This window comes from Rhinolophus hipposideros (assembly GCF_964194185.1).
Source record: "Rhinolophus hipposideros genome assembly, chromosome: 11".
Lineage (NCBI taxonomy): Eukaryota > Metazoa > Chordata > Mammalia > Chiroptera > Rhinolophidae > Rhinolophus > Rhinolophus hipposideros.
In genome coordinates this window covers 20,540,294-20,555,775 of record NC_138057.1, presented here as the reverse complement: position 1 = coordinate 20,555,775, position 15,482 = coordinate 20,540,294, and the positions used below count along the sequence as shown (strand labels likewise).

General features: G+C 37.0%; 1 protein-coding gene across 2 annotated transcripts in view; it reads left to right on the top strand.

The window, feature by feature from the left end:
• ADAMTSL1 (ADAMTS like 1) overlaps positions 1-15,482 on the top strand; it is a 385,708-nt gene that overhangs the window by 30,314 nt on the left and 339,912 nt on the right. For both annotated transcript variants that reach the window (XM_081066820.1, XM_081066819.1), the window contains exon 2: positions 2,168-2,295. In XM_081066820.1, coding sequence (XP_080922946.1) covers positions 2,168-2,295 — 128 coding nt within the window. The remainder of the gene's footprint in view (positions 1-2,167; positions 2,296-15,482) is intronic.

The window sequence follows — 15,482 nt, the reverse complement described above, 5'->3', positions numbered from 1 at the left end:
AACTGTTGTCTGTGTCCATGAGTTTTTGTTTCTTTATTTGTCTTGTTCTTTTTTTGTCTTCAGTTTTTTTTATGTATTAACAATTTTAATCCTCATAATGTCTCAGTGATGTATTTTTGTTATCCCTATTTTATGATAAGAAAACCAAAGCATAAATAGATCTCAGCTAGTGTGCTCTGCAGCCAGTATTCCACTTCAGGCTAAATAGTTCCATACTCCCTGCTCTTAACAACTGACCATCCCATTGCCTTTCAAATAATTTAAGAATCTAAATAAAACATCTACCAGTTAGCCAATCCATGGTATAGCACTCTAAGACTAGGTTTCTAACTTAATTTATACCAGTTTTAACACTTCCAAGAAGTCATCAATTTGGCAACTGAGCCCTACAGCAACTGATTTATCAAGAATCCTATTACTGCAAAATAAGAGTTTTCTGGGGGCTAGTACATGTTCTTTTCTTTTTCAGGGGCCCTTCCTGCTTGAATGCTACAACCCTGAGTATAACTAGGGCATGAGAAATTAATTTTAAAATGATCATAATAGCTATTTCTGAGCCTACAATGTCCTGGTTACTTTACTTACTACATCATCTCAAGTTGTCACAATGCTTTGTGAGGGGTTACCCTCTTTTCACTACCTGTCCCATGCTCTCCCAGTATCCCACACAGCCTACGCTCTTTTCAGAGCAAAAATTGAAGATGAAATTGGCCTATTGGCTAACATGCACATTCTAAACAGTTTTGGAATTTTAATAGTTGTCATATGTGCGAGTATGTCTTTGACACTAGAAGAAAACTTTAATGTTTGGATATCACATTTGGTTTATTCAGTAAAGTAATTTGGCCACAATTTACATTAGCTATTTATAGAACTGTTACTGTAGACTGAATTCACCCTCCACCCAGTCATATATTGAAGCCCTAACCCCCAATATGGTATTTGGAGGTGGGGCCTTTGGGAGGTTAATTAGGCTCAGATGAGGTCCTGAGGGTAGCACCCTCAAGCTGGGATTAGTGCCTTTATCAGAAGAGACAGCAGTGAGCTTGCTCACTCTCCATGGCAACACGAAGTGGAGGTCATGTGAGCAAACCGTGAGAAGGAGTCATCTCCAACTTGAGGGGAGAGCACTCACCAGAATCTGACTGTGCTGACACCCTGATCTTGGATTTGAGCCCCCAGAACCATAAGAAAATTAAGTGCTATTGTTTAAGCCACCCAACCTGGTATTTTCTTATTGCAGCCGAGCAGAATAACATAACCGTGTATACATATATGACATATTCTCAGTTTATAATAACATAGTAATTATAGGCAATATTTAGTAGTGCTTTACTCTGGAACTAGTCCTAAATTCATTGAGCTAATCCTATGTGGCGTATGTGTGTGTGTATAGTAACATAGTTATAGTATCTCCATTTTATAGAGAGAGATTTTGCAGTATAAGGAGGTAGTAAGTTAATTCCTGATGGACACATAATGAAAAACAGAATCCATATCCAAACAAGATGCTTTCTAAATCCAGAGCCTGTTCTATTAACTATGGCACACATTGGATCTTTGACTCTTCTTTATCAGAAATGAGCACCACACGGAGGCCTGTCCATAATGGCTTTGCCTACAGTAGATGCAGATTTCACTAGGAGGCCTGTTAATAACATGCATGTCTATCTGTTTAAAGTCAATCTCTATGCAAGTTAGTTCATGCAGTTATTCTAATGCATAAATCTGAAAACGGAGAATGGCATTGCTTCATTAAAAAGAGCTGTCAATTGCATAAAATGTTTTCCTGGAGAGTACTGCTGGTATGCACATGTCAAGCTTCTCTCTTCACAAAGAGACAAAAAGTAGACCCATGAACTCCGCGCAAAATTGTGACTCTCTTCCAATTTATCTTCCACTAACCCAGATTCCTACTTTTTGTCCCCCTTTTCCATTTGCTCTATTAGTACAATCCCTTGCCCCCCTCATTCGTGGCCCAGGGTCCTTAAAGTCAAATATCACTCTCCCCAAACATATATACATTATTAAATTAGAAAGAATCGGATGCACGATTTCATCCCCAGAAAGGCCACCATGGACAGATATACAGGCCACCCACCTTTTAGGACATATGTTTCAGAGTGTGCTGGGGATACGATACTGACCATCCTCTCGTTTGTCACAGAGCTCCAGGACAACACGCTCCGAGGAGGACAGGGACAGTCTGTGGGATGCCTGGGGCCCGTGGAGCGAGTGTTCACGCACCTGCGGCGGAGGGGCCTCCTACTCACTAAGACGCTGTCTCAGCAGCAAGTAAGTCCTGTACCCCAAGGGGGCTTTTGTAAGGCGCAGAGGTAGCAGGTTCAAGGCGTAAAAGGAAGGTACAAAGAATTAAATATGTGCCTCTCCAGGTGTTTATGTACTCCTATGGGAAGCAATATAGACTTTATCTCATTTACTAAGCAAATTTTATGTGTAGAACTAGAAGAATGTACTGATAGAAGTGGATCTAGTACCTTTGATTCCACAACGTATACTTTTTGCACCACCTTATTTATGGTGACCATAATAACAACAATATTAACATTAACAGCATATTGAGCTTTTGTTGGATGCCAGTGTTTCCAAGTCCTTTAACAAATACATGGTACTTTGGTTTAGTTGTTTTATATGTTGCAGTGGCCAGGAGTTCCCTAAGGTTGTTCAGTTCAATAAAGGATGAGTTTTGACTATAAGAAGTTTTGACTATAAGAAGACTTGGGAGAGTAGAAATGCAGTGGGAATTGGGCATGAATAGTGGGAGCCATGATGAAGGTGGAAATGAGAGAAATGAATGGTTTCCAAGCTGATAGGAAAAAGCCTGAGGTGTTAGAATCGAAAGTCTTCACATAGAATAATAATAGCTTATAACTGCTTCTTGAACTGTGTGGTCCATGACTAGGTTTTTCTCCAAACTGTAAAACATAAAGTGTAAATGGTAGTATTTTATTTGACAGTGAAAAGTGTTATATGTGGCAAGTAAGAGGTTCGATTCAAGTTACCATATATTATGAAAAATAAAACAGAGGAAGGAAAAAGTATACATCTGCTGATTCTTCTAGACTTTTCATAACCAAACAGCAGAAAAGTGGTGAGATGTCAGTTCAGGAAAATGTCAACTTATTGTATTAAGAGTGTGAATTTCTTGAAATCAGGGTCTGAGTCTTATTCCTTTCCATATCCCCCAGGCCTGCACAGGGTCTGACAGATAGGAGCTCAATAGCTGTTTCTTCACTGAATCCATTGATAACTACAGTCCATTTCGGTTCCAGACAGGTCCCACTGGGAATGACATACCCTGGGGAAAAAAGGTCAAAGGGCATATCTTGCAAGAAACCAGATCATTTCTGGTATTTAGCTATTCTGATGTTTGGTTCTGCACTGAAGGTGGGTCTGTTGGATTGTCTGTCTCCTTGGAGGTCAACTTCATATCAAAGAAGATCCCTGAGCTGATAAGAAAGAATAGACCTTTCATCCTTATGACTCACCTGTTCTCGTAATCTTGAACGTCAAAAACTTCCTCAATCTGCACTACATGACTCTTCATGGTTATAACACTGTGAGGCCTAACTGATAATAAACATGCATCAGTAAAGCCAAAACGCACACATTTGGAATGTTCCTATTATGTAGTTTTCTCAAATTAGCATGCTTGCATGTTCTTTAGAGATGAGCCAAAACATATGTCTCACAAAGCTAGTAAGAAATGCATGGGAACTTTCATATTGACTCAGTGATGTGAATGTCACATTGTGAGAATCTTTTATTGAGTAAGAGACTGAGAAGCAACTTAAGGGATAAATTAATATCAAGTAAAATTATGGCATTCAGCATTTTACCAAATATTGATGTTATGTGAAATTCAAAAATACTATTTTTGTCATGTGGTAAATTAAGACTCCAGTTGTTAAGATTTTATTATGATACTATAGAAGATATCAGTTGTCATGTACTGATAATGGATTGCAACCTTAGAATGTAAATTCTAAAATGATAAATGTATAGAATACATGTCCTATTTGACTTTCAAATATTGAAAAAATACATTCAGGTTACACATACTGAGCTGGAAAGGAAGCTACAAAATGGTGAGAGGGGTGGACCACCCATTCTTTAGGGACTTGAAGAAGGGAAAAAAGCCTCCAAACCGATTACATTTTCAAATCCAGTAAGAACATAAAGAAATATTAAAAGAACAGACTGAATGGCTGAATTGACCTATGAGTCGTTTGTCTCAAGAGAATGAGAATGAGTACAGCTGAGCATAAACTGGCTTTACAATATAAGCCCTATGGAAGAATGGTGTCAAAATACGTGCTGGGGCATAGATAAACAATCCTGTAATGATTTTTGTAAATGCACATTGGCCAGAGTCACTTGACCAAGCTCAGAGTCAGAGTCAAAGTGGGTGCATGAAAATGTTATGTGGAAAGGCATGTGATGTAGGGAGGCTGAAGAAATGGGACCATTTTTGAAATCTACCATGGATTGTCTTCTATGGCTTTCTTATTTATTTTTAATGGCTAATGAGCTTAATAGGTTTTCTCTTATCTCTACACTCTAGATTTATACATCTGAATTCAATTTAGTGACCTTATACTCCTGGGAAAATCAGAGGTTATGAATGTATGTGTCTTAGAGACCCAACAGGTGACTGGAATGTGTGTCGTAGTCTAATGGTAAGAATTCAAATTCAGCCCCAATAAAACTCCTCTACCTGCTGAATTAACCTGCCAGGCCAGTTTTTCAGCCCGGGTCATATGCTCTCTCAGATTATAGATATGATATTCTAAAGTCTACCAGCTAATAATTATTCTATTCCCAACATGATAAAACTGTAAAGAGAGCTAAAATACCCAGATTTTATGAAATAGATGGTAACTATTCAACTTCTGGTGTTAATTATGTTTGCTGATGGATTGGGAGCTTGTAAGGAGGCTTGGTTAACCTTCTAAGTAGAGAGCATCTTCTCAGAGTGACCATTTGAGGGTTACAGGGATTTTTTAAAAAAAATCAGTGCAAGCAAAGCAAAGTGAAAATATAGATGAGCATTAAATATTAAATCCTTCACTCTCCACTGGCAGTGCTTGATGCTGGGGATAAAAGCACTGGCCCAGGGAAATAGTGAGCAGATTTCTTTCCTTGGCTTCTCCCCCGTCCTTTTTCTGAGGTTCACAGAAAGTAAATGATGCTCGATTTTCCCAGTTTCTGATATTGGAGCATTGCTAATTGCCTTTACCTGCAATCCTAGTTGGAGCAACAAAGGAAGGCGCTTGATAAACTTTTTTTCTACAACATTTACTAATTTCTGTATGATTATATTGGGTTTCATTGAGTAACTCTGATAATGCAACTGTTGCCAAGCTTGTATCAAAGTGGTAGGTAATGTCTGCTTTCATTTATTGATTTTTAAATTAGAAAATGGACTACTTGTACTTTATGATGGGCCTTTATTTTATGTCAAGTGAATTTAAACAATTGTAACAACTACTTTGAGAAGCTGCTTCTTCTCTTTCCTGTTCTTCACCTTTCCTACTAAATACGCTGAAATAATAGTTTTAGCAAATACATTTGTCAGGTTGACCTGTATTGTGTGTTGTTTAGTGAAAACAATCCTCTTACATAAATCCTCTTATATAAATATGTGTGTATGTGTGTGTGTGTGTGTGTGTATATATATATATATATATATATTTAATACTACTATAGATCTGTCTCTAAGAGCTCTAGATTTGACTTCAGCCAGTTAAATGAGCTCCGTAAGGAGATCCAGGTGCATAAGGCACTTCAGAATACTGTGTTTTAACGCCACATGTACCACTGTTAGTAGGTCTTTGCCAAGTCCTAGGTCAAAGTGGGAAAACTGCTGCTTATCTGAGATGGCAACGAGTCAGATAGCTAAATGATCTTAATTGTGATGCCAATCTTTGCATGGGGAGCTGAAGAATATGTAAAGGTCTTTTATGACCTTTCTTACTTTCTGAAATGCCAAATTAATCTGCAGACTAGTTAATAGTATGGATTACTAGAATAATATTATAGATGCATTAATACATAAAGAGTATAAATATTTTGTTAAATCCCAATGGATTAAATGAAGGCGTTATCAACTTTATATATATCCAAAGAGCAAAAACAGCCTCCCTGTAAAAGATAAAAGCACTCTTTAAAAGTCAATCCAATAAACTTTAATTTTAAAAGAAGTTAGTAAATTTTAAATTGAATAAAAATGTTGAATAAAATTATTAGATAAACAAGAGACAAAAATTATCTTATTATGAAGGTGCCTTAAAAAAGGTAAGGTTATAGTATTATTCTGAAGGGATATGGCTGCCAGATTGGTGTCAGTTTAAACACAGAAAAATTAAAATAAATAACGCCAAAGAGTCTTATCTCACAGGAATTAGGAAAATCGTTCTAACAGTCTCATTTCATAATAATTGAGCTAAGGGAAAGTAAGCTAACATCTCTGATTTTTTTAATTGCAAACACAATTTTTCTCCCATAAAAATATTGATACTTACACTAATATAAACTTTAGTTAGCAATTAATTTCTATACCATATAATAATAAATACCAAAAGAAAAATTTTAACATTAATATTTGGCTTCTTAAACAAATATGTTTTTCTTTTAAAGTCATCTCATCTCTATCATAACATCCAATTAAGGCTCACAGGACTTGTTTTAAGAGGTTTTAGAACTTTCAGTTCAAGTGAGCCCCAAAGCAAGATTTATCTGTTTTTCTTCATCTAGTATTGCATGTTATCAACCTTGTTTTCCTTGGAAATGTTTGAGTTTTTGTTTAAAAGAAAGATATACAAGTTCGGAGTGGGTCTAACTACTCATGTCATTTATATGAGGTGGTCTTTTCATTGTGTTAAAGGAGAGTTCACATTTTGGGATTTATGTTTGAGAGTTTGCGGTTGCCTTCCTTTTACTTTTTGGGTCAAAGCCTACTCTAAATGTATTACCAGGACTTCTAATATTCCAGGTCATATATCTTAGAGCAATGTTTTGTTCCAAGATCTGATCTCCTCTCATGGAGGAGAATCCACTAAGGCCAATGACTGGATGTTTGGGACCAATTTATGGCCTGGTTTATTTCATAAACCTGTTTGTTGGAATAAAAGATAGCTGGGAATGTGTTTGGTGTCCATAACCTTTACTAGCCATAGTGGAAATCTGTAATTCTTGGCTGTCTATTTCTGTTTATTTAAAAATTCCTAATTTGATTAGTTCAATAGCTTTTCTAAAGTTTTTATTTCTGGACTTTTTTTTGTTTAAATTTATTGAGATGTGTTTGACATGTAAAAATTATATATATTTAAGGTATACAACTTGATGGTATAATTATATGTATGTTGTGAAAAAAATCACCACAATCAAGCTAAATAAATTATCTGTCACCTTTCCATAGTTACTGTGTGTGTGTGTCTGTGTGTGTGTGTGTTTGTGTGTGTGTGTGTGTGTGTGTGTGTGTGTGTGTGTAGAAGATTTAAAGTCTGTCCTATTAGCAAATTTCAAGTATACAATAGCGTATTGTTAACTATTGTCACCATGCTGTGTATTGGCTCTCCAGAACTCATTCGTCTTGCATAACTGAAATTTTGTATCCTTTGACTTTTTAATCCCCCCTCTCCTCTGCCCCTGGCAAACCACCATTCTACTCTCTGCTTCTATGAGTTTGGCTATTTTAGATTCTACATATAAGTGAGATCGTGCAGTATCTGTCTTTTTGTGTCTGGCTTACTTCATTTAGCATAATATCCTCCAGGTTCCTCCATGTTGTCACAAATGGCAGGATTTCCTTATTTGTTAAGACTAAATAATCCATTCTCTTTATTCATTGATCTGTCAAGGGACATTTAGGTTTTTTCAATGTCTTGATTATTATGAATATTGCTGCAGAGCACATGGGTGCAAATACGTCGTCGAGATCCAAATTTCATTTCCTTTGGATATACATACCCCAAAGTGAGGTTGGTGAATCATATAGTAGTTACGTTTTTAATTTGGAGGGAACACCTCTATACTGTTTTCTATAATGGCTTTACCAATTTATGTTTTCACCAACAGTTTACAAGCGTTCCCTTTCCTCTACATCCTCACCAACCCATTATCTTTTGTATTTTTGATAATAACCATTCTAACAGGAATGAGCTGATATCTCATTGTGGTTTTGATTTGCATTTCTCTGTTAAGCACCTTTTCATATGACTGTTTCGGTTTATATGGCGTCTTTTTGAAAACATCTATCTGTTCAGGACCTTATCCTATTTTTAAATTGGGTTATTTGTTTTTTTAACTATTGGGTTGTAGGAGTTATATATATTTTGGATATTAAACCCTTATCAGATAGATAGATAGATAGATAGATAGACAGATAGATAGATAGATAGATAGATAGATAGATAGATAGATAAAATGTGGGTTTTTTTGTAAATACTGTCTCCCGTTACATAGGTTGCCTTTTCTCTCTGGTGAATGTTTGCTGCACAGGAGTTTTTTCATTTTTTCTAGTCCCATTTGTCTATTTTTGCTTTGGTGGCTGCCTGTGCTCTCAGTATCTTCTTGACCAAAAATCGTTGCCAAGACCAATGTCAAGAAGCTTTTTTCCTCCTGTTTTCCTCTAGTAGTTTTATAGTTGGAGGTCTTACGTTTAATCTTTCCTCCATTTCGAGTTAATTTTTTTGTATTTGGTGAGTGATAAGGGTCCAATTTCATTCTTCTGCATGTGGATATCTAGTTTTCCTGACATCGTTTATTAAAGAGACTATCCTTAGCCAACTCTGAGTTCTTGGCACCCTTGTCAAAGATTAGTTGACCGTTACATGTGTAGGCATATTTCTGTACTCTCTATTCTGCTCCTTTGGTCTATATGTGTGTTTTTTATGTAATACCGTACTGTTTGATATTATAACTTTGTAACTTAATTTGGAATCAGGAAGTGTGATGCCTCCAGCCTTATTCTTCTTTCTCAGGATTGGTTTGGCTATTTGGGATCTTTTGGGGTTCTATATGAATCTGTAGATCTCTTTAGGAGTATGAACTTTTAACAATATTAATTCTTCCAAACCAGGAACATATTTTCATTTATCTGTGTCTTCTTTAGTTTTAGTCATCAGTGTTTTATAGTTTTTAGGGTATAAGTCTTTCACCTCACTGGTCAAGTTTATTCCTGGATATTTTATTCCTTTTTATGCAATTGTAAGTGGGAATGCTTTCTTAATTTCTTTTTCTGGTAGTTTGTTGTTATTATATAGAAATGGCATCAATTTTTGTATGTTAATTTTATATTCTGCAACTTTATTGAATTTGTTTGTTAGTTCTAACAGTCTTTTTGTTGAGTCTTTATAGTTTCTACACATATGATCATGTCATCTGCAGAGAGCATTTTATTTCTTTCTTTTCAATTTGGGTGCCTTTTAATTCTTTTTCTTGTCTGATTGCTCTAACTCAGACTCTTAGTACTACGTTATATTGAAGAGGTGAGAGCGGGCTTCCTTGCTTCTGTGGGATCTTAGAGGAAAACCTTCCACTTTTTCCAGTTGATTTTTTAAAAATTTTTATTAAATTTATTGGGGTGACGTTGGTTAGTAAAATTATATAAGTTTCAAATGTACAATTCTATAATACATCATCTATATATTGTATTGTGAGTCATGACCCAGAATCAGTTCTCCTTCCATCGCCATGTATTTGACCCCCTTTACCATCTTCCCTCCCCCCTTTCCCTCTGGTTACAGCCATACCATTGTCTATGTCTATGAATTTTTGTTTGTTTGTGTTTTTCATTTGTTGCTTTCAGTTTTGCATCCCACTTCATATGGTTCTCAACTTTTTCTGTCTGACTTATTTTGCTGAGCACGATAATCTCAAGATCCATTCATGTTGTTGCAAATGACAGTATTTCATCTTTTGTCATGGCTGAGTAATTGTGGGACGTATATACAATGGAATATTCCCATTGATTTTGAGGTTTGCTGTGGGCTTTTCATATCTGGCTTTAATATGTTGTGATAAGTTTATTTTATACCTATTTTGTTCAGAGGTTTGGTTTTTTTTTAATCATAAATGGTTGTTAAATTTTTTCAAATGCTTTTTCTGAGATGGTCATGTATTTTTTTTATCTTTCATTCTGTTAATGTGTATCATATTGACTGATTTACATATGTTGTGTCATCCTTGCCTCCCAGGGATAAACCCTACTTGATCATGGTATATAATCTTTTCAATGTGCTATTGAATTCAGTTTGCTAGGATTTTATTGAATATTTTTGCATCTATATTCATTAGGGATATTGGTCTATAGTTTTCTTGTGGTATCTTTGTCTAATTTTGGTATCAGAGTGGTACTGGCATCATAAAATTAGTTTGGAAGTGCATCCTCTTCTTTTATTTTGTGAAAATATTTAAGAAGAATTTGTATTGTTTTTTTGAATGTTTAGTAGACTTCATCAGTGAAGCCATTAGGTCCTGGCTTTTCTTTGTTGGTAGTTTTTTGATTATTGCTTCAATCTTCTTATTTGTTACTGGTCTGAACTAGAAAAGGAAGAACAAACTAAGCCCACAGATTGCAGAAGGAAGGAAATAATAAAGATTAGAGCATAAATAAATCAAATAGAGGTTAGAACAGTTTTTTAAATTGACTAAACTAACAGTTGGGTTTTTTAAAAAGACAAATGAATAGACCCTTGGCTAAACTAAGAAAAAACGATAAAAGATGCCAATAAATAAAATCAGAAATATAAGAGGAGACATTATAATGGAGACCTCAGAAATTGGAAGGATCATAAATGACATATTATAACAATTATATGCCAACAAATTGGATAACCTAGAGAAAAAGGGTCAATTCTTAGAAACCTATGAACTTCCAAGACTGACGAACCTCAATTTTTATTCATTTAATAAGTATTTATTGAACGTCTTATTAGGCAAGTTGCTGGGTATAACTAAGGATAAAACCCCAAGGGGGGGAAGCTTCTGCTTTTGGGAATTCGCCAGTTTATTACGTTTCTGTACTGTTTCTACTGATTATAGTTGCAAGATATTTTAGAACTCAGATAATTTCCCCCAGTTGTGTAAATAGATAAGACATCTGTAGCAGTGGTTCTTAACCCTAGCTGTACCTTAGAATCACCTGGAGAGCTTTAAAAAATAAACAACGCAAATACTTGGCTCCCACTGAAACGCAGTTAAATTAGAATCTCTGAGGGTGGAAGCTTGATGTCAATAATTTTTTAAAAACTCTCCAAACGATTTTAGACATATCTAACAGTAGAACTGCTGCTCTATTGGAGTGATTCACAGTGAAATGATGAGGTTTGTCTCCAGTTGTCTGGGAATATAGAGGTTGGAATAATGAAGAAAAGAAGGAATATTCTGATTTAAAAAAATGCATTTGTGCTTAAATTTCTCGCTCACATTTGTATGAAGTGATCCAGTCTGCAATTTGGAAGAAAAGCAAAGGACATCAGCATGTCAGGACATAAAAGTGGTAATTGCCCCTGCACTCCTGTGAGCCAAGGCAATAACTTTTCTGTGTGGTTATCCTATCGTCTAGTATCAGTAAAGATCAGCCTTGCCCAAAGTGCTAAATAGACTAAATGATTGCTGAAATTTTCTTTCATTCCACTATAAAGCCTAAAAATAAGACCCTTTAAGTCTCCAGGTTGTTAGTGAACTTATTGCCCAGTGACAGGAGTGGTTTATGCAAATTCTCTTATCCACCTCCCCTCAAATTCATTAAATTTCCTGTCCATAGAGTGAAGTTTAACTTCCCACCTTTGATTCAGCATCTCTCATTACCCGCTCTTGGCATAAAAGCAAATGGCTTCCTAATAGTACTTGAATTCTATTATTGTTTCTGTTTGGGCCCAATTTGTACAATAGAAGATGGGAGTCTATCTAACCCTAACTGTGTTGCTTGATTTCAACCACTGAAGCAGGTTGTGGTGCATGGCAGAGAAGGGGGAGGCAGGGGGGAGGGAGAGAAAGAGGGAGGGAAGAAGGGAGAAAGAGAGAGAGAGAGAGAGAGAGAAAGAGAGAGAGATTGAAATTAAAGGGACACATCAGATATTCAGAGCAAGAAAAGAGGGATACCAGAATTGCATACATTAGGGGATGGATGCTTTTTTACCTGGAGGCAGAAAGAGTAAGTATAGAATGCTAAGTAACATCATATTTATGTGTGAGTATCAGCCAAAGCCCGTAAGTTCCTGTGCCAACCTCAAATAGCTACAGAGCCAATCCCTGCCTCTGGACTTTGGGATGGGACTCACTGGTCATGACAGAGATCCTTTCCTAGACAGAGAGATTCACATGGTTAGGAACCCGGCTTTCACAACTGTGTCTCATTGCCTCTGAGAGAACTTTTATCCTATTTTGTGGATTAACTCCTTTATTTTTTTATCAAAGTATTAATTTTCAATCTTGGCCTCCCTATTTGCTAGCTGTGTGACATTGGACTGGGTTGTAGTTTCTCAGGATTTAGTTTGCTCATCTGTGACGTTAAATGGGCAGTGCCTGGAATAAACTAGGTGATCAGTAAATGTTTATATTGAACAAATGCCTAAGGTGCCCTTAAACTCTGAATTGAATGTGTGACCCTGAGAGAGAGAGAGCCTTTCTCCTCCACATGTGCAGTCAAAGCCATTCTGCTGCTAAATAGGGAAAGGAGCAAAAGTTGCTCTTAATGTGAATGGTTTTAAAGAAAAATGAGATTCTCCAGGCTCCCATTTTGCAGTGGACATCTGGATGATATGGGCAGATTGAAGAACTTTTGTCTCTAGCCAGAATAATTCATAAATCCCCAGCTCCAGGGTTGTGTGGGGTGAGGTTGTGAGAGTCCTAGAGTTTCATAATATACATTTTCCTCAAGGGGAAGATGGAAAAGTTGGACTTGATGTTGCTAAAACACATTTGTTTTTATTCTCATTCTTTGCGTCTTTTGGCTACTGAGCAAATGTAAGATCATTTGCAAACCTATGGCATGTGTGTATGTATTATAAAGTGCATGTCCTTCCTGCTAGTGGGTCTTCAGCCAAAGGCAGCAATCCCCCCAGCCCCCACCCCACACCATCCTTCAGAGAAACCAAATGCATTGCAGTGACAAATACAATTTTGAGTAAATATGTTAAAATAAACATGTTCACAGAAAAGAGCCAAAGTTTCTTTCCTTTGGTAGCTATTTAGTTTCATTTTAAACTTTTCATCTTCAGTTTATTATAGAAAGATTTTAGTCCAGTTTCAGGGTTTAAAAATTAGGGCAAATATGAAGCCAACAATTCTTTGTGGCCTGAAATTATCCTTATAGCATTTCTGTCTGTTCTACTCCTCCCCTCTTCCTTTGACCCTTTCTTCTTTCCCTGGCTCTCTCTCTTCCTCCCTCCCTCCCTCCCTTCTTTCCTTCCTTCCTTCCTTCTCTTCTTTCCTCAGTAAATGCTTATGACGTGCTAATAGTACATCAGGCCCTTTGCTAGGCACTGGGTCTCAGGGATCAAACACATAGACTATAGGAGAGAAAAGCAAACAAAGGAACAAAAACATGTTTTCTAGTACCCACCCTGTCTTAGCAGGGTGGCCTCAAGTAGTAGGTATCCTGTGGGGCCTAGTGGTACAGTCTCCCTGGTCACCTTAGCCAGGTGCTCCAGAAGTGTCCCTTGTGTGGGTTGTGTGTGCCCTTTTATTGCAGTTGAGCCTTGATTGCTCCTGGCACATCCGCAGGTGGGGTTGACCCCCTGGCCGGGCGACTGATTGTGAAGAATGGCCATGACCACAGGGGATGAATTGTTGCGTCATCTGGAGGGGTGGGGGCTGACCCCACAGAGTGGAATTTGCCCCAGCAGACTCTGGTGCCCGCCAAGACCACCTTTTGGGTGTGCCACTTATGGAGCTCATCAGGTGGTGCTCTGCAATTGTGAAATAAAAGAACTTAAAAAAAATACAAAACTATAGCTGTCTATATCAGATGGCATGAGAAGGGTGATGAAGACACATCTATACATTTTGGCCCAAACTGAATTTTAAAACTCATCTTTTTGTATTCATATGCATAATGCTGAGTGAAATAAACCTTACACAAAAGGAAAAAAAAATGTTTTCTAAAAGTGAAGAGTCCAGGATAGTTAGAGGACTGTGCTTTAATCTGCCAAAATGCTGGCCTCTACTGGCTCTGTGCCTCTTCTCCTGATGAGACCTCTACCTACAATGTGTCTCGCTGCTCGTGTCCACCTATCAAAATCCTAAATGTGATTTAAAGCTACTTCCAGTCATGGCCCTTAGTCTCACTTTGCTATATTTATATGTCATTTGTTCATACCACTTTTAATCACTTTCACATAGTCTAGCTTATGTTAGAGTTATTTTTGTGACATTGTCCTCCATTAGACTATCAGCACTATGGGCTCAGGTTTTATCTTGCTTTTCTTTATGTCTTCCTGCCTTGCATGTAGTAGGTACCCAGTCAAAGTTGGGCGAATTAATTGAGGTGAGTGTTAAGGCCAAGAACTTACTATAGTACGTTGGAAAGCAGGAGTAGGGAGAGAAGGCTGTTTCTATAATTTGCCTTCCTTGTGTCACACTCTTGGGACCTATATGGTGGGGTGTAGGACACCCCACCTAAGATATCATATTGACCTCACCTCTCATAAAGTGTCCCTTTCTCCAATTCCTTCCACATTTAGTATCCAGACCGTGCCCATTAGTTGTTGACTATGAGTTATACTGTTGTGTGTTCTTTTTGGACTCAACATGGACTTTTTAAAAATTCAGTTTTAATCGTGATAAATGTGAGGGAAGTCATCTTTTTTGTATCTTTCACCATGCCTTGCTTAGTACCGGTTCAGATGTGAGATAAGTGACTGTCAATAAAAAGGCTGTGTACAAAAACTTATTTACCAAAAAGCCCTGCACAAGGGCTCATTTTCACTTTCAGACTGTGTGTTGGACATTGTCTCTTTGGATGGTCTCCGCGGTCTTCTTGGAACAGACTCTGCCTTCATTAGAAGGCAGGCATGATCGTGATGGTTTACAGTGTCATTCTTCTTGCTTTTTTGTTTTCTGATTCCATGAGTATACTCCTAATTTTCATAACCCTAGCCCATATTTTTGAGAACTTGATGCTTTGTTGTAGCATGTCTGTCTTTGAAGAACAGGCAGAGATATGTAAAATCATACTTGTTTGGAAAAAAACTTGGCAGTGAGTTTTCTCGTTGCAATTTAGAACATACCAAACACTCATAATAGCAAGTAAACCAATTTGAAACCCCCAGGACAAACTCCAAAACTCAATCTATAATATCTTCACAAGTGTAAATTTTAATTTAACAGCTATGCAGTCTCTTAGCTGATGCTAAAGAATCTGTAAAAGTACAGAGAAGCCTTCTTAGTTACCTATGATTAAAAGAAGATCAAACAACCAGAGGGGATGTCATCTTAGAATGTTATTCCTAAAC